The 21,454-nt window shown below is 38.8% G+C and overlaps 1 protein-coding gene across 1 annotated transcript in view; it reads right to left on the bottom strand.

Moving 5' to 3' along the window:
- Positions 1 to 2,057: 2,057 nt before the first annotated feature.
- LOC147821122 (uncharacterized) overlaps positions 2,058 to 21,454 on the bottom strand; it is a 114,188-nt gene continuing 94,791 nt past the window's right edge. The window contains exon 4 of the mRNA XM_087202031.1: positions 2,058 to 9,586. Coding sequence (XP_087058157.1) covers positions 9,507 to 9,586 — 80 coding nt within the window. The 3' untranslated portion in view covers positions 2,058 to 9,506. The remainder of the gene's footprint in view (positions 9,587 to 21,454) is intronic.

The following is a 21,454-nucleotide window of genomic DNA, read 5'->3' as shown; positions in this document are numbered from 1 at the left end:
AAATCAAGGCATTGTACAGATGATGATAACAATAAAGACAGCTACCATTGATTGAATGCCTACTAGATGCCCATTTGGTTTTGTAGTGTGTGCTTTACATATACCAAGTAATTTTATCCTTATAGTCACCCCAGGGATCAGAGCTTGTGAGTTTCTGAGAGAAACACATCTACTCTATATTTCAGATGAAAAGATTTAATACAGGCAATTAGATCCTTTGCAACCTTAGGAAAAGATAGGGGAAGGAAAGTCAAGAGTGCTACTGTGATAGTTAACTGTAGTGTCAACTTGGATGAGAAACATCTAGCTGAATGGTTTAGCAGAGTTCTGGGTGTGTCTAGATGATGGATTTACTAAAGAGGGAAGACCCACCCTGGGTGTGTGTGGTACAAACCAGTAAGGTTGTAGCCTGGATGGAATAAAAAAAGAAAGAAGGAAGGCTCACTTCTGCTTCTTTGGAAGAGCTCCAGTCTCCATCGCCTTTGGACATCTGCCTCCACAGGCCTCCAGGCCAAACTCTTCAGCCTTCCAGTATAGACCCTAGGCTTCCAAACAGGGACTCACACAGGAGTCTGAAGTGAGCCCCAGGTCTTCAACTTTTGATGGGATCCTCCAGCTTTCTAGCACACAGACAGCCCTTTTGCAGTCTTCCACCCGCAGGCTGCCATTGTAAACCTACCTTGTAAATCCTTTATGTATCATATAGATAGATGATAGATTGATAGTGTCAACTTTAATATAAAGAATCTTAAATGTATCTTAACTCTGTTCCTCTAGTGAACCCTAACTGATACAGCTACTTTCCAGAAATCCAAAAGTGCAAGCATCTTAAAGAGGTAGCTGTGACTATCTCAACTGCTATAGCATTTCAGGAGATATGAACCCCACACAGGAATGAAATCCACTCTATGCTCAGGCTCAAGGATGCCAGTCATATGGAGGAAAAAGACTAAGTTAGCAACAAGGCGAAGTAGAATGCAAGTTTAAAGGAGTGATATATTGTCTGTGAATGTGTGAGTTGTTCTAAGTCGAGTTAAGCATAGGTTAATCATCTGTCCCAGTTGCCCAGAATACTCATGGCATATGCCTACTGTCCCAGAATCCCATTTAGTTTAGGCTCTGTCCTGGTGCTTTCTCATAATGAAGTATTAATAATTATAATTGTATTAAAATAAGCCAATATGTGTTGGGCACCCTCTACTTTGTGAGTCCAGCTTCTGGTGCGGTTTCCTCTCAGAGTGTATGAGAGACATGTTCCACTATAATGGTTGTTTAATATAAAAGGTGCCCATCTCTGCTGATCCATATCTAAAGCTTCCTTTTCACAGACTCTTGCAGCACACTTACTGCTAAAATGAAATGCTCTCTGACATGAGGTGCTAGATATAGATACGTCCTTCTGGATGCAAGTGGCACAGTAGAACTGGCCAGATGTGCTGTAGCTCAGACATTTACCTGCAAGTTTTTCAAAGCAATATATGGTATGTGTATGAAAAATGTGTATGAAGGATAAAGAGAGCAGCTTTGCCATAGGCCTAAGTATGGAAAGTAATCTGACATTTGCTCTCCACTATGGGAGCCCAAGTGTTATCACTGCCTACACAACAACCGGAAGATACAGGCCAAAAAGCAGCAGCATGTACTGGAAAACTTAGTAGGTTTACATATCACTCTGTGAAACATGATTTTTCTTTAGATCAAATGACTTCTTTATTAATTTCATTCACTTTTAATCCCAAATTTCCTAAGGTTTTGAGGAAAAGTAAAGCTACAGCTAATAATATAATGGTTGCATTAGCAGAAGAACTTCCCAAAGAGTTAAAAGATGCTAGTTATATGGTCATCTCATCCTTCAAATGGATTCTCCAATAATGTTTTATTTCTTTCATCCAATTCATGGAATCAAAGTAGAGCTTTGGATTTCAATGATAGTGAAACATGACTTTGTTGTGAATTTTATTGTAAATTTAATTAAAATTTCAACAATGAGTTCAATACTGAAAATAAAATAATTTTGGAGTACCAACACAAATGCAAGATATGAGTGAAACACAGTGTCACTGTAAAAACATCATTTTTACTAATTTAGGAAGATTATAGAGCACAGGAATGTATTTTGATTTGTTATGCACATGTAACAAATTCATATGTACACAAAGAAGGTAGATGTCTTCCAATTTGAATAGATGCTTTACCTGTTCAAATGTTCAAATATTTTATCTGTACACAATTATAAACAAACTACATTTTCATCAGGAAGCTAATTTGAATACCAAAAATTATTCCAGCATATTAGCATGTACAAGTTTGATTTTAAAAACCTACAGTGAATGTTTAAGTTTTTAAAAAATTATTACAGTAGAAAAGGTCCAAAAGGGTAGGGGAAGTGGGAGGGGAAAGGGAAAGGAAAGAAGGGAAAGGAAAAAATATGAGAAAAGAAAAAAAATGGAAACGAAATCTATGTAAATAGGGAAGGGTGGAGGAGGTGAAGGGAGGGCAGGGGAAGGGGAAAAAATAAGAACCAAGATACGTCATGTACAAGATCGCAATGATGAATGTAAATGTATTGTATACCTAGAATAAAATAAGTGATATAAAAGAATGCAAGCAAAAAAAAATATTACAGTAAAAAACATATTGCTCTTAATCCTCCTCAAAATATTCCCCTGACACACTTATTCCTATCATTCTTGCCACTTTCTGAAGCAATTCTAGAAGTCCTCTTTCCTGAGTGTCTTTTAGTTGTGCTGCTGTGGCTGCCTTGATGTCCTGAAGCAATTCCAAATGTTTACTTTTCGTGATCATTTTGACTTTGGAGAAGAACCAGAAGTCACAAGGTGCCAGATCCTATAAATAAGGTAGATGAAGGCACACTGTGATGTTTTTATGAACCTGGTTTTCTGCTGGATGGCACTAGGCAGTGGCATTCATCGTATTTTTTATGCAAAGACAATCACAAAAGAGGCCTTCCAGAACTGCTTCTGAAAGTGACACGAAAAATATGGGATAAGTGTATATGAAGCAAGGGGGAGTATTCTGAGGTGGATTCATGGTGATGTGTCTATTCCTGTAAAATATTTTATTTAAATATTCACTGTATGTGCTGACCAACCCTTGTACTTTCTCACTTTGATAACCAGTATCTATCAGACTTTAGATATTTTCAACTCTTTCAAAACTACATTTTAAATCAACCTAAGTGTTCTATTAACTGATCTCTTACAAATTAGTTATCTAAATATTAGGTACTTTTTATTCAAAATCATTTTAAAACTTTAATCTGAGTCTTTAACAGATGGATTGACAATAGTTCGCTTTTTAAAACTTTTAGCAAATTCTAACTATCGAAAATGAAGTTTGCAAGACACCAAAATATAGCTCTACAAAAACAAAAAAGGGACTGACAAAATCAAACAATCACAATGCGGATAGTATACAAAACTTCATTTTTTAAATTCTTAATTGTGCTTTAGAGTATCCTTACTCATGGGAAGAGTATTTTTAAGAAGCTCCCATTTTTAATTGAATAAATATATATTTTATACCATGATAGCATGAACTCAAGAAAGCCCCTGATTTTATGCTATTTAAAAGTCACAGAGGAAAAATGTCATAAATATGGGCAACATATTTGACAAATTTTGTCTTATAAAAACATTTGATGAAGAAAGCTATGACTAGAGACAAAAAGCCAGTACTTGTGAAAAACTTTGTATTAAAACATTTCCAAAAATAAGATGTAACAAACTAAAATTTAAGACTGATTTTTCTCTGAATTTACCAGGCACCCTAACATCCTTGGAGATTGCATTTTCTCAACTAAGAACATGGTGCCCCATAGAGAAGAGACCATTAAAAATGTCTGCAGGACCCTCCTTCTATCCTTCTTGGCTTATCTGCTTCAGTCTTCTTTTACTGTGAAATTTCCTTTTATGGCAAAAAAAAAAAAAAAAGACCCTGACTGTCAGTATTTCTAAAATTTACAATTTGTAGCCTTTGCCATTAGGTGATTCTCTGAGTTCAAAATTTCAAAATCCAAGAGAATGGATTCATCAGTGAACATTTGGCCACGTGCTTTGAGACACCATACAGGATGTCATTTTACAACCACCTGAGAGGGCTGGGAGAGAAGCAGTTCATAGAAAAGGGGTTCAGAGCAAGAAATTCACAGGCATTCACTCCACCGCAGACTAAGGCACCATTCCTGAATACAGGGAATTCGGGAGGCAGAGATGGCTTGGGACTCATGGGGAGATTATAAACTTTTATTTCACTAGTTATTACATTTTTCAAACATACAAAATTTACATAATGTTATAAGGAACGCCTCTATAGAGTCGCAGTCTAGATTCAGTGATTGCTACCATTTTTTCATATTTGTTTCATGTCCCTGTACATGGTTGTGTGCATGTGTAGATTTTTCTAAACTATTTAAAAGTAAGTTACAGGGCCAGGGATGTAGCTCAGTGGCGCCGGGCCTGCCTGGCAAGCACAAGATCCTGAGTTCGATCCCCAATACTGGAAAAAATAAATAAATAAAATAAAAGTAAGTTGCAGATACTGTATCATGACGTTTTACCCCTCATTACTTCAGCATGTATCTCTTAAGAATAAAGATGTTTAGCTGGGGATTTAGCTCAGTGGTTTCGCCGCCTGCTGCACAAGCGCAAGGACCCGAGTTCGATCCCCGGTACCAAAAAAATAAATAAATATAAAATAAAGATGTTTCCTTATAAATCTACAAAACCATTATCACACCTAAAACAATTAAATAATCTTCTAATATCATGTTTAGTGTACATTTGAATTTATTCAATAATGTCTTTTATAGTTGAATTATAAAAAAACAGGATCCAATCAAGTATGGTTTATTTCTAGATGCACACTAAAAAAACTGTTCAGATTTAGGGGATCAACAGACAGGTCAAAATGGAGACCCAGAGTTCAAAATGCAGTCCCCACTTAGAAAGGAAGGATGTTAGACCGTGACGAGGTTCCACAAAAGAGAGCAGAAAAAGGATGAGAAGCTATCAAACGGAATATCAGTGAGTCAAAGGAAAGGGAAAAGAGGCTCACAGTATCAAATACTGCAAATCGGATTAGATGGATAAGGTCTGAGGAAAACTCATTGACTTGGCAAGCCAAATCCCAGGGAGAGCGATTTTGCTAACAGGAGTCAGATTGCAGAATTTAACACAAGCGAGCTACGGAGAACTGGAACTGCAGGAATAGTCTTGTGTCCGAAAGTTTCAAGTTGAAAGGGAGTAAAATGGTCAAATGGAAAAGAAATTCTCAACTTTTCACCATGAGCCCGTTTATTTTCCTCTCCCCTCACTGACAACACTATCCTGGAGACAATACTTTAGAATATACAATTGCCCAAACGGTGTTTAATACTAATTGGGTGCACAGGTTTTTCTTAATCTTGGTTAGCTGCACATTTCACAAAATCACAGATCAGAGCTCCCTTGAAGGGACGGGTTAGTAGACATGTAGTAAGTTTTGCCAAAAAAGAAGGGACATCTGATTTTCCAAGACACAAGAAAATGAAGAGAGAGACAAAGAAATGTTGAGGCAGAGAAGACACGTGTAGAGACAAATGTTGCTTTTTATAAGCAGGAGAGAAAGAGAAGAATTTGAGAGAACATTTGGCAGAGGACCTCAAGCTATGCCGTGCATGACAGCAGGGAATGCAGGAGCACTTTGGAAATGTGAAATATGTGCAGAACTTGAAATATATGGAGAACAACTGTTGTGTTAGCTGTAAGAGAGTAGAATTCAGATTAGCAAGGTTGCTTGTTTCGATTTGACTTGTATCCTTAGCTCTTATTGTAGTGTAGGCATTCTGACAGACACTAGGTTACCGAGACACGGCATCCCGATGTCATCTCCTTCCTCACAAGAGATGGTACCCTTCTACCTTAGTTCTCATGAGCGCACATTCTTCTGCTTTCTCTCCCACATCTCTACTTTTCTTCTTAATCCCCTCTGAAGGCCCCTTTTCTTCTGAGTTTCCCTTAAAATCGAAGGCTTAAATAGTGGTGTGCACTGGGCTTCTGCCCTAGGCTGCCTTCCCTTCTTTTAGGTGATCATTTCTACCCCCCTAGTGCTTCAAGTAGCAGCTTTCTGTTGTTGACTGCTGAACTTTTACATCCACATCTCTCTCAAGGGTCAAAGTCGTCTGTAATGAAGGGGAAAAAAATGGATGTTTAAAATCAAAACAAGGAACTGTGGTCATTTTTCTCTTAGGGGTATCATTCACATGGGTGGTGAATAACTCTCTGTACCGCTCCAAAAATTGAGAAATATACATTGGAAGCAGAGCACATTAACACATCTTTGCATATGCAAATATGGCTTGAGGAAAGAAACTACAAAGAAATTAATTGCATAATACAGTGGGCGGTTTTGTTTTCTTTTTCTTTGCTTTTATTTGTTTGCTTCTGTTGCTAGGAGGCACTGAGAAAGGGAAAGGAGAGAGGGCAAAGCAATTCAGGAGGAAGCTGGAGCCCAGGTTGGCAGAATAGCCTAACAGTTATTCATTTATAAATTGTACTGCATTGCTGCCACCCAAACTCCTTCCATCTTCATAAATCGTGAGTCAAGCCTGCCACATACACAATAGTCTTGCATGATTGGGTTTGGGTTTTGTGAAAATTAAGGAAAAGGAGCTTAGTTCAACAGCTGGGATGATGTGGCACAGAACCAGAGAGGGGAGATGATCCATCAACGGAACTAATTCAGCAGAGGCCAGAATTGAGGTCTAGAGGCAATGAGGGAAAACATTAATCACTCTCCTAAGAATCTGTAGAAACTTTGGGAAGGATCTGGGGCTCCCACTGCACGCAGGATGGGATTTGGATTATTTCCATTTAAATTTCAAAGGCAGCATCTCAGCAGACCCTGGTTATACACACTTGCAGCGGACTGTAGAGATTGCCAGAGAACATCAGCCGCAGTATGGCCATGTATGGTCAGCTGTCCTGCTGCTGGAACCAAATACATGGCACTCACAACTTAAAGGAGGAGAGGTTTATTTTGGCTCATGATTTCAGAAGTTTCAGTCCATGGTTGGCTGGCTCTAAGGCAGCAACCTCAGGGTGGAAGGGCCAGGCCGACCAAAGCTGCAAACTTCACAGAAGCCTGGAAGCAGAGCACAGAAGAAGGTTGACAGAAAGGGACAGATACAGTCCCCAAGGCCACGCCTCCACTACCCATCCAGAAGTGCACTTTACTAATCTGCTAGGTGTCTCAATCCAGTTAAAGTGATGATCACAATGAACTGGCACAGGGCACAACTGTCCTTGCATTCTTACCCACCTGCCCCCTAACATCTTGCTCCACCCGCAGTTTTCTGTATTTCAGTGAATGGCAAGTACCACCCAGTTGCCTCATCATCTTCCTTGTCCCTGTGCTGTCCTATCAATCACAATGCTTATTGTCTTTCTTTCCTAAGTATCCATCAAACTCTCCCTCCTTCCCTCGGTTCAGGCCCCGCAGAGCTCAAGGCTCCCTTCCTTCTCACCCTTTCTGGAAGCACAGCCAAATCATGTCACTTGCTCTCCTGTAGGGGTCACTCATTGCTCTTCCATTAAAAAAAAGCTCAACTTCCTTAGTTCTTTTGTGATCTTGTTCCTGTTGGCCTTTTGACCTCTATCACCACGGTGCCCTCTTCCATTTGTCCTTTCTATCTCAGTCATGCAGATGCTTTTCATTTCCAGGACTATTTTCCACACTCCCTTCCACTTCTTGGCTTTTCCACATTCTATTTCCTCTATCCGGTCTACTCTTCCTACTCAGTTCACATGCATCCTTAGCTAACTCGGAACCAGCTGGATAGTTTTGTCCCAGATGCCACTTTTTCCAGGTAGGCTTCCCTCAGCATCCCTGTAACTGTCTGGGGTATGTGGCTTTCCTACAGATTTTCTTAACATCTGGTTCTTCTTCTACCATATCTCTTACTACAGAACACCACTCAATTGCCTATTTGTCTGTCTCTCTCATCAGCTCTCCATGAGAGCTGCAATCTTATCTGCCCGTTTCATTCACAGCTATATATCCCTACCAGCTAGCACAAAGCCAGGCTCATAAAAGCTATTAAAGAAATAATGTACTAAGTGAATAAATAACATGCATGAAACATTTTGCAGTTTATCAAGTGCCTTATCTCATTTTAACTTCATCACCCTGCAAGGAACATATTATTATCACCTTGAAGCAAAGCTGTGTGTTATTTTTATATTTAAGTTCAACATAGACTACACTTGTGAAGTTTAATTTAGCTAAGAACTATATGAAACATTAACAAATCAGACTTTTAGACACTTTTAGAAGAAAGCCAGCATATAAATCTTTCAAAAACAGTATAATAATAACTGCTAACAAAGCGTCCCAGGAAAGGTCACCCTGTTAGTTGTCCTTTAATGAATGTAGGACATTCTGCTGTTCATAGCAGAATATTTTTGCATTCATAAATGTTGTGCTAAAGTCCCAGAAAACACTTAATATTCTTAAGTGGATTAAATATGCCTGCTATGATCTGATTTATACAGCAAATATGCCAAGCAGAACCTTTCTCCACAGAGAGATCAGATTGTAAACTTCAGTTGAACTCTGATAAAATTATCATAAATTCCAAACTAGTGGATCCTGAATTAACAAGAATTTGCTTTAAGGTCTTCTCATGGAAGTTCCAGCCAATCCTTGTAGACATTTTAAATGTATTCAAAACGTCCTAAAATCGTACTGCTTAACATAACACTCAGACTAGACCCATGTGCCAGAGAATTTCAAATGTAGTAAGGATGAATGAAGAATTGAAAACCATTTTAAATAATTTAAATTGAAAAATTGAAGCAGTGTGACTTTATGCTGATTATATATTAAACTGAAGATATGTTATATAGTGGGTTAACTAAAGTATTATAATTATTTTGTCTATTTATTTTCCTTGTGAATGTAGCTAATAAAATTTTTTAAATTATACACGGCACCCATCATGTTTCCACTAGAGTCTATTCCAGCTGCAAAAATTCATCTGAAACCTTTGCTCTAAAACATGACCATTAGGTCATGTTTTAGAAAGGGTTGTACAAAGAAAAGGGTTGTACAAAGAAAAAGGGTTGTACAATTTATGTAAAATGGCAATTGCAATTTTATAATACAGGGTTTCTTATCTCTGATAGTAAATTAAACTCTGTGCTAGATGATTTCTTAACATCTCCAAAATGTTAAATGCCTTCCCAACCCATAATAACACCACAGTATAACTTGCGTTCTAGGAGAGGGTAATTGAACATTTACCAAATTATACTACCACATTACTTATCCATATTTGCCCTTTTTTGAGAGGAAAAGAAATTGCCTTACTTTTGAACTTGTTTTGGGTTTTTATTTCTCAGTTTGCACCTCTTAATGAAACAATACCTGGAACTTCAGTGTGTGGAATGATATAACTTATGGACACTGCTCTGGTTAAAATGGAGGTAGGGAGTCCAGAGCTCTCATCACTGTGCTGTGATGCAGCTACTGCAAACACACATACGCTTTCTGGCAGCCTCTTGCACCTCTGCAGAGTCCTGGGAGCCTGCAATAACAAATAATATGAACAACACTACTGTAGAGCACAGCTTAGGGTGGGGAAGGAAATGAAAAGAGCCCCTGAGCATTCAAATGAGGCGTGACAACATGCCGCCTTTCCGAATTCCCCACCTATTAGCATTCGCTGCACCCCTACTAAATCTGTTCATTCCCTCTCTGGAACACACAGTTCTAACACACTCAGTTTCCCAATGCACAGAGATCACATGCAGGAAACTAAAAAATGGGCCTGGCAGAGCCTGGGGTGGGGAGTGTAGGAGGCATTGTGCAGGCAAACAGAAGGGGGGAGAGATTATTGCAACCAACAGAAACACTGGTTGCTCTAAGAAATGAAAGCAAGGCAGGGAAAGAACTTTCTGAGGCAGGTGTCAGAATTCAGAGTGATAGGCTGGGGCCACACCTGAATAGTTCCCCAGGAGAGCACTGTGCCAGGAGACGATAAAATCACTGATGCTCATATTCACCCTGAAGCTGCGAGGCAAGGACCAGTGTGGTTTATTCTGTTCAGTGTAAAATGGAGAGGAGTACACAATTTATCCAAGCAATATAGCCACAACACGGGCTAAAAATAAGCCAAGCTTTGGTACTTAAAAGGTAGTATCCAGCAGCCTAAATAACTCACATATGTGAAATAGCTCATTTCCTGCAAGAGTTTAACATGCTAGGTGTTATGTAAAAGGAAAGAAGCCTCCATGAATTCCCACATATTATTAACATATACCTCAGAAACAAGCAATGCCTGTTTGAAAGCACTGCATGCTTTTGGACCATAAACTTGGAAAAGGAACAGAAGGCTGGTTCCTGTAATTCATCCATCCCGTGCAGCTATAAACTGAGTCTGTGCTCTGACGAGTGTTTCTTGATTCAAAGCAGCTGTCTGGGAGCTGAGTCCAGGTCACTGCATCACTATGAACTTTTGTAATACAGCAGACACTTTGCAAGGCTGGTAGGGTGGGAAGGAAATGGGTGGAGGCCATGGCAGGGGCCTAAGGAGACCATTTGAGAATGGCAACGAGCACATGGAGATCAGTGGTGACTCCCTTGCCAAGGAGAAATCTTCAGCCCTGTAGCTCACCAGACCACCTCAGCTGTTGGTATGAAAATAATTTATCCTTGCCAGGGATTTAGCTCCGTGGTGCTGCTGCCTGCCTCCAAAGCACAAGGTCCCAAGTTCGATCCCCGGTACCAAAAAAAAAAAATATCCAAGAAGCCAGGTGTCTGTCATAGGGTTTACTCTTCTTTCCCCCCAGGAATATGCTGAACATGTAGGTGATGTTATGCAACATTTGATATAACCCCAATTAGACATGATTGCTAAGATATCATAGCATTTCTCTTTTGCAAGACAGTCATCATTCAAAACCTCTTAAGCAGCGTGATATAAACAGGAAAGAATGCATTTAGTAGAAAGATGTTGGCACGTAATGAGCCAGGAAAGCTCATCTCCTTAATAAGGCTGCTATTCTTTTGGTTATGAATATTATTCCAGCCCAAGATAGCAATCATTTTCCTTCTCATATACAGTTCAAAAGCTGTATGCAATATGCTTAAGGAATGTGTTCAAGGTTCAGGATGAACCATTCCTTATGTCAGACTAGGAAACTGGTTTGTGCACAAGACAATTTCCCAGTATGCTCCAAAATAAATGAAGAGCTTCCCCTCAGTCACCTCTGAGTATCTACAGTTAATACAGTTAATAGGACACGGTCCCAAGAAACCCTCATGACTAGCTTTAGACACAGCTATGGTGCCCTCCTATTCCTGTGTGCTCCATGTCTCACTGACACACTTTTAGTCACTAACGTTGTCATTACTACGTGGTATTGGCTTGCAGTACCAAGGACAGAATGTCCTTTGTGACTGATGCAAGAGCCTTAGTAGATGTTTAAATGTGGCTGGTAACATGCCAACTTTTAATGGACTGTCCAATTGTTCTGATAAATTTTATGAAAAGATTAAAAATATCTCGTTTCATTGCTTACCATACTCCCCTTCCCTGGAAGGCCCCTCAGTCGGCTCATTTGGGGGCAGACTTACTTCCTTTGTGACTCATATCTCAATCATTAATTCAGTCTGGACAAGGACAAACTGCTAGAAATACCTTGTGCTTCCATTCTCAGTTCATTCCCAAAATGGTCACCAAGCACCACTCCCATTCAAAGAGATCTCATTTGCTATTTATACATTTCAACTCTTTACTCCCTTCCCAGATTGAGTGATTTCATTTGTATGGTAGCAAAGTACCAGAAACAGTGGAATTTCATTAAGGGCTTTACATGATACCAGTTAACACAAACACTTATTGCCAATTAAAAGTTTATATTAATGACAACAAATTGGAGCAATCCTTCCTTAGTCTTCCTCTAAATTGATCAGCACTAGCAATTTCCCAAGCACTTGATGGTCCTCAAAGGAGGCTATCCCAGCTGCAGAAATTTATCCGAAAACTTTGAGTTTCCTGCAAACTGATGCATACTGCTTTGATGATTATTTTTCAATTTCAAAAATAAAATCCTCTATATATTTTCTTATACCCAAATATCCTGCACATAGCAGATATGTATAATACAGTTAGAATTAATCAAATAATCAGTGAAAATTTCATGCTGAAATTAATAAGTCCCAAGAAGGGGTTAATTGAGACAACTTAACTCTTTCATTCCACTAAATTCCGTTTCATAAAGTATGAATGTGAAATCCATTGATTATTATTCACACATGATTAGGAGAAGAAATGAAGGCATAGCAAAGTGGTCCTATAATTTACTCCATTTGTTAACTTTTAAATATCTTTTGTTCTTGAAACAATGTTCTCTGCTACCGTTAGTAACTCAATAACGCACAGCAGCAGTGACATCTTCTGCTTCTAGATCTTTTTATCCCCCTAAGCTAGAAGCAGAAGGGAAAAGGTTTCTGGTCCCTCTCCTACCATAGTCAATTACCAAGCCCTGTTGGAATAAAGCTCTTTTCATATTATCCATACTAAAAAATAACAAAGACAAAAGACAACTTCTACATTGATAAGAATTGCGCAAATCAGTGGCAGGGTTGCTACTGTATTGCACTGCTGTATATTCTCACATACTGAAGCTAGTTTTTTTCTGTAGCTTCTCTCCACTCCTAAACAATCCAAGATGCACATGACCTGTCCTCAGCAGAAATATGATGACACTGGCAAGTCTTCCCGGCACCTCTCAGGGACAACCCCCCCACCCACCGCCTCCTTGGGTCCCCTATGCTTCCAGTTCTAAACCCTCCTCCCCTTAAAAAAGAACAGAACTTGATGTGAGTCTTTTCAGGGGAGTAGGGACACTGGTAAGGCAGTACTGTCCATTGATTTATAAAAAGCTATCCCCCAAGTCTGGGTATAAGCTAGAATCCAAGGCCCACTGGCCAGCATCTACTACCTAAGAGTGTCAAAGATATCAATATTTCTGCATAAAAGGCTGAGGAAAGGAAAAACAAAAATCAAGAAATAAGGGCAACCCATTCAGACCCCTCCTGTCTCTCAGGAGCTATTCTTACACCACATTCCTATTCCGCATTCCTATTCCCAGATAAATTTTCCTACTCTTAACCTCAAAAAAATTCAAAGAATCAACTCTTTTCTTTTTTCTAATCTGTGCATGCTTGAATGCTTCACTGGCCCAGATATTGCTTACGGCATGTACCTTGGAGGGCAAAATATATCCACAGAATTTCCATAGTAAGAGGTTTAGAGCAAAGATAAAAATTTAGACCTAGAAATGATTTTAAACATATTCTAGTCCAATGTATTGTTTAGAGCTGAGAACTATGAGATTATAAGCTAGGGAGTATCTTACACAGGCATGACCTAGGAAGCCACAGAAAGCAAGGTAGTGCTCAAAGAAGAGAAGCTTGCTCTTCTACCCTACTTACTCTGACTTTTGTTTGAGTCGGAGTTCATACAGGGTTTGGCCACTGGCCAGCTAGGTTCTAGAAACCGCTATACACCTATGCTAAGGACAAATCAGGAAGCCAGGCTTCAGCCTAAACAACCACTAATAAATTATAGACCCTAACCTTGCTGTCTGATCAGGGACCAAGAGCTACGAATGTCAGTGGTGACTGGTCATATAGACGAGAAAGACATTGTTATCTTCTTTCTTATGAAAGGTTGAGGTAGAATGCAGCCATTTACTCATTTCTAATTCTTCTTTTACTGAGAGTGTATCCCAACCATCTCTTTAGCTCTTCCTTCTCCAATTCTAATAAAATCACATTTATATTTACCAGTACATTATATTTTACTTCAGAGTAAATTTTACTTTATGATCATCCCCCAAATCTGCCTTTGCTAATGTCTTCAAGAGCATTTCTATGTCTTCCGTGAGATTTTTGCCTTGCTTGGAGAAAATAATTATGTTTATCATTAAGAAAGAAAATAGAACATATAGAAAAGCAAAAATAAAAATAATCCAAAATCCCATCGCCTCTGGAATGACCATAGGTAAAATTTGTTAGATTTCTGAGGACAAGTTGGATCACATCCAGTTAACAAAAACAGGGCCATTAGATCAATGAACCCTATACTATTTTTTTAAAGACAATTTGTCAGGAGAGAGAGGTCCAGGGTCTCCAGGAGCCCCGCTCCATCCAGCCCACGCCAAGCACACCAGCAGGGACCAGCCAGAAGGTAAGGAACCCTCGCCACTGGCCACGCCCACGGCAGCGATCCGGTTAGCCACGGGGGCCTCTGCAGGACACCACCACCACCACCACCACCCCCCGCCCACCTCTGGCCTCCTGGCTGTACCACTACCTGGTTCCACACCACAAAGACACAGGGGACACAAGACCACCGAACTGGGTAAGTTGGAGGGATCATCACCTCCCATCGGAACCTGGTCTATCTTCAGGGAAAGGGCAGTTGGAACCTGAAGTAGAACCTTGCAGAATTCAACCCTGCAGTAGGACAGGGAGCTCAACTTGGGACTAGCAGCCAGAAACCTGCCTGAATACAATGGGTCTGCGAATGACTTGCTGAGACTCACTGACATATCTGCACACTGCTGCCCACATTGTCCTATTGTGAAAGCAGAGACATACCCTGAAGGAGGCCCTTCATTTTCATTTTTATTTTTTATTTCCAAAATTATTATTATTGGGGATTTTTGGCTCTTATTTTTAATTTTTTTCCTACTCTTTTCAAATTTTTATTTTTCTCTTCTCTTTCCTTTCCCTCTCTCTTACACTCACTCTCATGCTGTCCCACATAGTTCTTCATCTCCCTTTTTGTTCTTGTTCTGGCCCTAATTTGGATTTCTTCTTTATTTTTCTTTTCTTCTCTTTTTCCTTCTCTCGCTTGTGTTCTCTGGCCTCACTGCTAACCTTCCCCTATACTTCTACCTATCCCTCCCTCCCCAACCCCTTCTAACTCCCCATCCCAAAGGATAAAGTTGTTATATTGAAGAGTTTATTCACTATAAACATATGTTGGGCTGGTCATCGATTTTGATTTAATTCACACAGTTAAAGTTGATAGAGTAATAACTACCACAAATTGTCATTTTCTAAGCTGTGCTTGATGTTATGGTGATGTTCATTGTATCACTTGGGTTAAGGTGGTGTGATTGATCTAATCAGTTGTCCTTCTTGATACAATGAAAATGAGGTACCCTCAGAGCCATTAGAGAATCAAAACCTAAAGAGCATCTGTATCTGGAAGACACCTCTTAGAAGCAATCATTCCATAAGGGTTCCAAATACAAGCAACAAAGACACTTACAATAAGCAATTTTGAAGTATCAACCCAGGAATTAAACCAAGGACAGTAGCAAAAACAAAAATGAGAAGACATTAAAGCAAGGCACAATCTCAGACTTCCACCCCACCAAAGGAAAATTCTGGGGGAAATGAGTTGGACAAATATGATAATCAAACACCTGTACACCCTGAACTGATACCACAGGAAGTGACAAAACAAATGAATGAGGCTCTAGAAAAATTCAAAACAGAAATAAGTTCCCAGATAGCTACAGAGATGGGGAGCAGAGTGAAACACATGATTAGAGGCTCCAGAACAGAAAGAGATAAAAAAATAGATAAGCTCAAAACCATGCTAGAAGCCATGAGTGCCCAGCATAAAGAAAAATGGAAACCACGATCACCCAACATAAGAAAGAAATGGAATTCATGAAACAGATTCAAACAGATACTCAGGAGAATAAAAACTCCATTGAAAGCATTCACAGCAGATTGAGCAAATGTGAAGATAGAATATCAGGTATAGAAGACAGGATTGTGGTAAGTGACCATGAAAACCGAGATTTCTTCAAAATAGTAAGGGACCATGAGAAATCAATCCAGCAGCTGCTAGATGATGCAAAGAAGAATAACATAAGACTGAAAGGAGTCCACAAAAAAGCATGAGAAAGTACAAATGACATGAAAAAAAAACTGTTCAGAGAAATAATAGTAGAAAACTTCCCAGACAGAGGTAGAGAATTGGACATACAGATAAATGAGGCATATAGAACTCCAACTGGCCACGATCAAAAAAAATCTACACCTAGACAGATAATAGTCAAGATCCCAGAAACCCAACAGAAGAACAAAATCTTACAATCAGTTAGGGAAAAGAAACAAATCACCTACAAAGGAAAGCCCATCAGAATCACAGCAGACTTCTCAGCACAAACCCTCAAATCAAGGAGAGCCTGGAGTGAAGTATTTCAAGCCCTAAAAGAAAATAACTTCCAACCTAGACTGTTGTATCCTGCAAAATTATCTTTCAAAATTGATGGGGAAATTAGATACTTCCATGACAAAGAACACCTGAGAAATTTCGTAAACACCAAACCAGCACTCCAAACAATTCTAAACAATATCCTAGAAAAAGACAATGAAAGTCACAATGCCATGAGGCCCAACAAAGGAAAGCCACCAGGCAAGGCAAGAAACAAAAGGGAAAGAGGGAAAAATAACAAATAAAAGAGCCAACAACAGTAAAACATCATAACAAGGATGAGTCAATATCTAGCAATTATACCCATCAATGTTAATGGCCTCAATTCACCAATCAAAAGAAATAGACTGACAGAATGGAGTAAGAAGCAAAATCCAGCAATGTGCTCTATACAAGAAACACACCTAATTCAAAAAGACTGAAAGTAAAAGGATGGAAAACAGTTCTCCATGTGACAGGAACCCAGAAAAAAGCAGGGGTAGCAATCTTATATGCAGACAAAATAGATTTCAAACCAAAACTGATTAAGAGACACAAAGATGGTCACTACATCCTTGTGAAGGGAACAATCCAAGAGGAAGAGATGACAATCTTAAATATATATGCACCAAATAAAAGTGCCCCCAGCTATACCACACAAATATTAATGGACATATAAACCAAATAACCAATAACACAATTGTAGGGGGGACCTCAATACCCCACTATCACAAATAGACAGTTCATCTAGACAAAAAATTAACAATGATATTCTAGAATTGAACCAAGCTATTGAACAAAAGGACTTAATAGATGTTTACAGGTTTCCACACCACAAAACCAGAATACACATTCTTTTTGGGTGCACAAGGGTCATTCTCCAAAATAGACCGCATGCTAGCTCATAGGACATGTCTAAGTAAAAGAATTGAAATTACTCCCTGCATACTATCAGACCATAGTGCAATAAAATTGGAGGGCAATAACATAAGAAACCACAAAACTCCCACAAACACATGGAAATTGAATAACACCCTCTTGAACAACAAATGAACACATATATCGCTGTGGTATGAGTCTTTTAATTCTTTGGGGAAGATATCCAGCAGGGGAATAGCTGGGTCAAATGGGACCTCTAGTCCTAGTTCTTTAAGGTATCTCCATACTGATTTCCACAGTGGTTGCACCAGTCTGCACTCCCACCAACAGTGGAGAAGCGTTCCTTTCTCCCCACACCCCCGCCAGCATTTGTTATTGGTTGATTTCTTGTTAGCAGCCATTCTTTCTGGGGTGAGGTGGAATCTCAGTGTTGTTTTCATCTGCATCTCTCGAATGACCAGTGATGTTGAACATTTTTTCAAATATTTATTTGATGCTTTTTCTTCTTTGTCTGAGAAATGTCTGTTCATTTCACATGCCAATTTCTGAATTCGATCTTTGAATTTGGAGTGGTCCGGTTTTTTTCAATTCTTTATATATTATATATATTAGACCTTCGTCTGAGGTACAGCTGCTAAATTTTTTTCCCACATTGAAGGTTGTCTCTTAGCTCTGTTGCTTTCTCTTGCAGTGCAGAAGCTTTTTAATAAGATGAGATCCCAGTTGTTGATTCTGCTAGTTCCCGTGCTACTGAGGTTTTGTTCATAAAGGCTTTTCCTATACCAATGTCTTCAAGAGTTCTACCTAACTTATCTTCCAGCATGTTTAGTGTTTCTGTCTTAATATTTAGATCTTTAATCCACTTTGATCTTAGTTTAGTGCATGGTGATAGGTATGGGTCTAGTTTTAATCTTTGGCAGGTTGAAATCCAGTTTTTCCAACACCGTTTATTAAATAGGCTATCTTTCCTCCAATGAGGGTGGTTGGCTCCTTTGTCAAAGATGAGGTAGCTGAGTATGTCGGGAGTTGTTTCTGCATCTTCTAATCTATTCCACTGATCCTCAGGTCTATTTTTCAGTACCATGCTGTTTTTATTGCAGTAGCTTTGTACTATAGTTTCAAGTTGGGGATTGTAATACCCCCAGCCATGTCTCTATTTCCTAGAATTGCTTTTGCTAGTCTAGGTCTCTTCTGGTTCCAAATGAATTTTTGGATTTTTTTCCCTAGTTCTGTGAAATATATTGTTGGAATTTCAATTGGCATTGCATTGAATCTATATAGTAGTTTTGGAAGTATCACCATTTTCACTATATTGGTTCCTCCTACCCAGGAACAAGGGATGTCTTTCCATTTTCTTATAACCTCCTTGATCTCCTTTTTCAGAGTGCTGTAGTTTTCAGTGTAGAAGTCATTTTCTTCCTTTGTTAGGTTGCTTCCTAGATATTTCATTTTTTTGATGCTATTGTAAAAGGGATTGTTTCCCTAATTTCTCTCTCAGTGAGTCTGCTATTTGTGTATAAGAAGGGTTTTTTTTTTTGAGGGTTGACCTTATATTTAGCTAGTCTCCTGAATCTGTCAATTAAGTCTAGAAGTCTTTTGGCAGAGCTTTTTGGGTTTTCTATGTAAATATCATATCATCAGCAAATAATGACAGTTTCACTTCTTCTTTTCCTATCTTTATTCCTTTTTTTTTCTTTCTCTTTTCTAATTGCCATGGCTAATGTTTCCAGAACAATATTTAATAGGAGTGGTGATAGTGGGCATCCTTGTCTTGTTCCTGATTTCAGCGTGAAAGTTTTCAGGTTTTGACCATTTAGTATGATGTTGGCTGTTGGTTTTGCATAAATAGCCTTAATCAGGTTGAGATAAAGACCTTCTATTACAATTTTCTGTAGCATTTATATCATGAATGGGTGTTGGATTTTGTCAAATGCCTTTTCTGCAGCTATTGAGATGAGCATGTGGTTTTTGTCCTTGACTCTGTTAATATAGTGTATTACATTTATTGATTTGCATCTGTTGAACCATCCTTGCATCCCTGGGATAAATCTGACTTGGTCAGGGTGTATGATCTTCCTGATAACACTCTGTCCTCTGTTTGCCAGTATCTTGTTGAGGATTTTTGCATCTATGTTCATTAGGGAGATTGGCCTGTAGTTCTCTTTTTTGGGTTGGGTTTTCTCTGGTTTTGGAATCAAAGTAACACTTGCTTCCAGGAATGAATTTGGGAGCCTTGCTTCCCTTCCAATTTCCTTGATGAGTTTAAAGAGTAATGGTGATAGTTCTTCTTTAAATGTCTTGTAGAATTCAGTAGTGAAGCCATCAGGACCTGGGCTTTTCTTTGTTGGTAAACTTTTTATTGCATTTTCAATTTCACTCACTGTCATTGGGGTGTTTAGAATTTCTATATCTTTTTCATTTAACTTTGGCAATTTGTATGTATCTAGGAATCTGTCCATTTCTTCTGTGTTTTCCATTTTATTAGAGTACAGGTTCTCGAAGTACGTATTGATGATCCTCTGGATTTCTGCTGGGTCTGTTGTGACTTCACCTTTTCGTTCTTAATTGCATGGATTTGAGCCTTTTCTTTCCTTTTTTGATAAGGTTGGCTAAAGGTTTTTCAATTTTATTTATTCTTTTGTAAAACCAACTCTTGGCTTCATTGATTTTTTGTATCGTTCTCTTAGCCTCCATTGCATTGATTTATGTTCTTATCTTTATAATTTTCTTTCTTGTACAAGCTTTGGGTTTGTTATGCTCTTCTTTTTCTAGGAGCTTGAGGTTCTGCTTTAGGTTATTTATTTGAGTTCTCTCTGTTTTCCTAATATGGGCATTGACTGCTATGAATTTCCCTCGTAGAACTGATTTCATTGTGTCCCATAGATTCCTGTACATTGTACTGGCATTATCATTTACTTGTAGAAACTGTCTAATTTCTTCTTTAATTTCCTCTGTGACCCATTGGTTATTCAGGAGGGTGTTACTTAATTTCCATATGTTTGTGGAATTTTTGCAGTTTCTTATGTTATTGCCCTCCAATTTTATTGCACTATGGTCTGATAGTACACAGGGGCTAATTTCAATTCTTTTACTTAGACATGTCCTATGAGCTAGCATGTGGTCTATTTTGGAGAATGACTCTTGTGCAGCTAAAAAGAATGTCTATTCTGATTTTGTGGGGTGGAGCACTCTGCAAACATCTATTAAGTCCATTTTTTCAATAGCTTGGTTCAGTTCTAGAATTTCGTTGTTAATTTTTTGTCTAGATGATCTGTCTATTTGTGATAGTGGGGTATTGATGTCCCCCACTATAATTGTATCAGTACTTATTTGGTTTTTCATGTCCATTAATATTTGTTTTGTATAGTTGGGGGCATTTTTATTTGGTGCATATATATTTAGGACTGTCATCTCTTCCTCTTGGATTGTTCCCTTCACAAAGATGTAGTGACCATCTTTGTCTGTCTTAATTAATTTTGGTTTGAAATCTACTTGGTCTGCAAATAGGATTGCTGCCCCTGCTTTTTTCTGGGTTCCTGTCATGTGGAGAACTGTTTTCCATCCTTTTACTTTCAGTCTGAATTTTCTCTGAGTTAGGTGTGTTTCTTGTATACACCATCCTGCTGGATTTTGCTTCTTAATCCATTCTGTCAGTCTGTTTCTTTTGATTGGTGAATCAAGGCCATTACCATTGATAGCTATAGTTGACAGATATTGACTCATCCTTGTCATGATGTTTTGCTGTTGTTGGCTCTTTTTTTTGTTTGTTTGTTTGTTTGTTTTTTTGGTACCAGGGTTCGAACTCAGGTCCTTGTGCTTGTGCAGCAGGTGGCGAAACCACTGAGTTAAATCTCCAGTCCATGATGGCTCTTTTATTTCTTATTTTGTTTCCTCTTTCCCTTTAGTTTCTTACCTTGCCTGGTGGCTTCCCTCTGTTGGGCCTCATGGAGTTGTGATCTTTGTTTTCTTTTTCTAGGATATTGCTTAGAATTGTTTGGATTGCTGGTTTGGTGTTTATGAAATTTCCCAGGTGTTCTTTGTCGTGGAAGTATCTAATTTCCCCATCAATTTTGAAAGATAATTTTGCAGGATACAACAGTCTAGGTTGGAAGTTATTTTCTTTCAGGGCTTGAAATACTTCACTCCAGGCTCTCCTTGATTTGAGGGTTTGTGTTTAGAAGTCTTCCGTGATTCTGATGGGCTTTTCTTTGTAGGTGATTTGTTTCTTTTCTTTAACTGCCCATAGGATTTTGTTCTTCTGTTGGGTTTCTGGGATCTTGACTATTA

Source organism: Heterocephalus glaber, unplaced genomic scaffold (assembly GCF_053883595.1).
Source record: "Heterocephalus glaber isolate CG9 unplaced genomic scaffold, H.glaber_assembly_v1.0 deba00001762, whole genome shotgun sequence".
Classification (NCBI taxonomy): domain Eukaryota; kingdom Metazoa; phylum Chordata; class Mammalia; order Rodentia; family Bathyergidae; genus Heterocephalus; species Heterocephalus glaber.
This window is presented reverse-complemented; position numbering and strand designations above follow the sequence as displayed.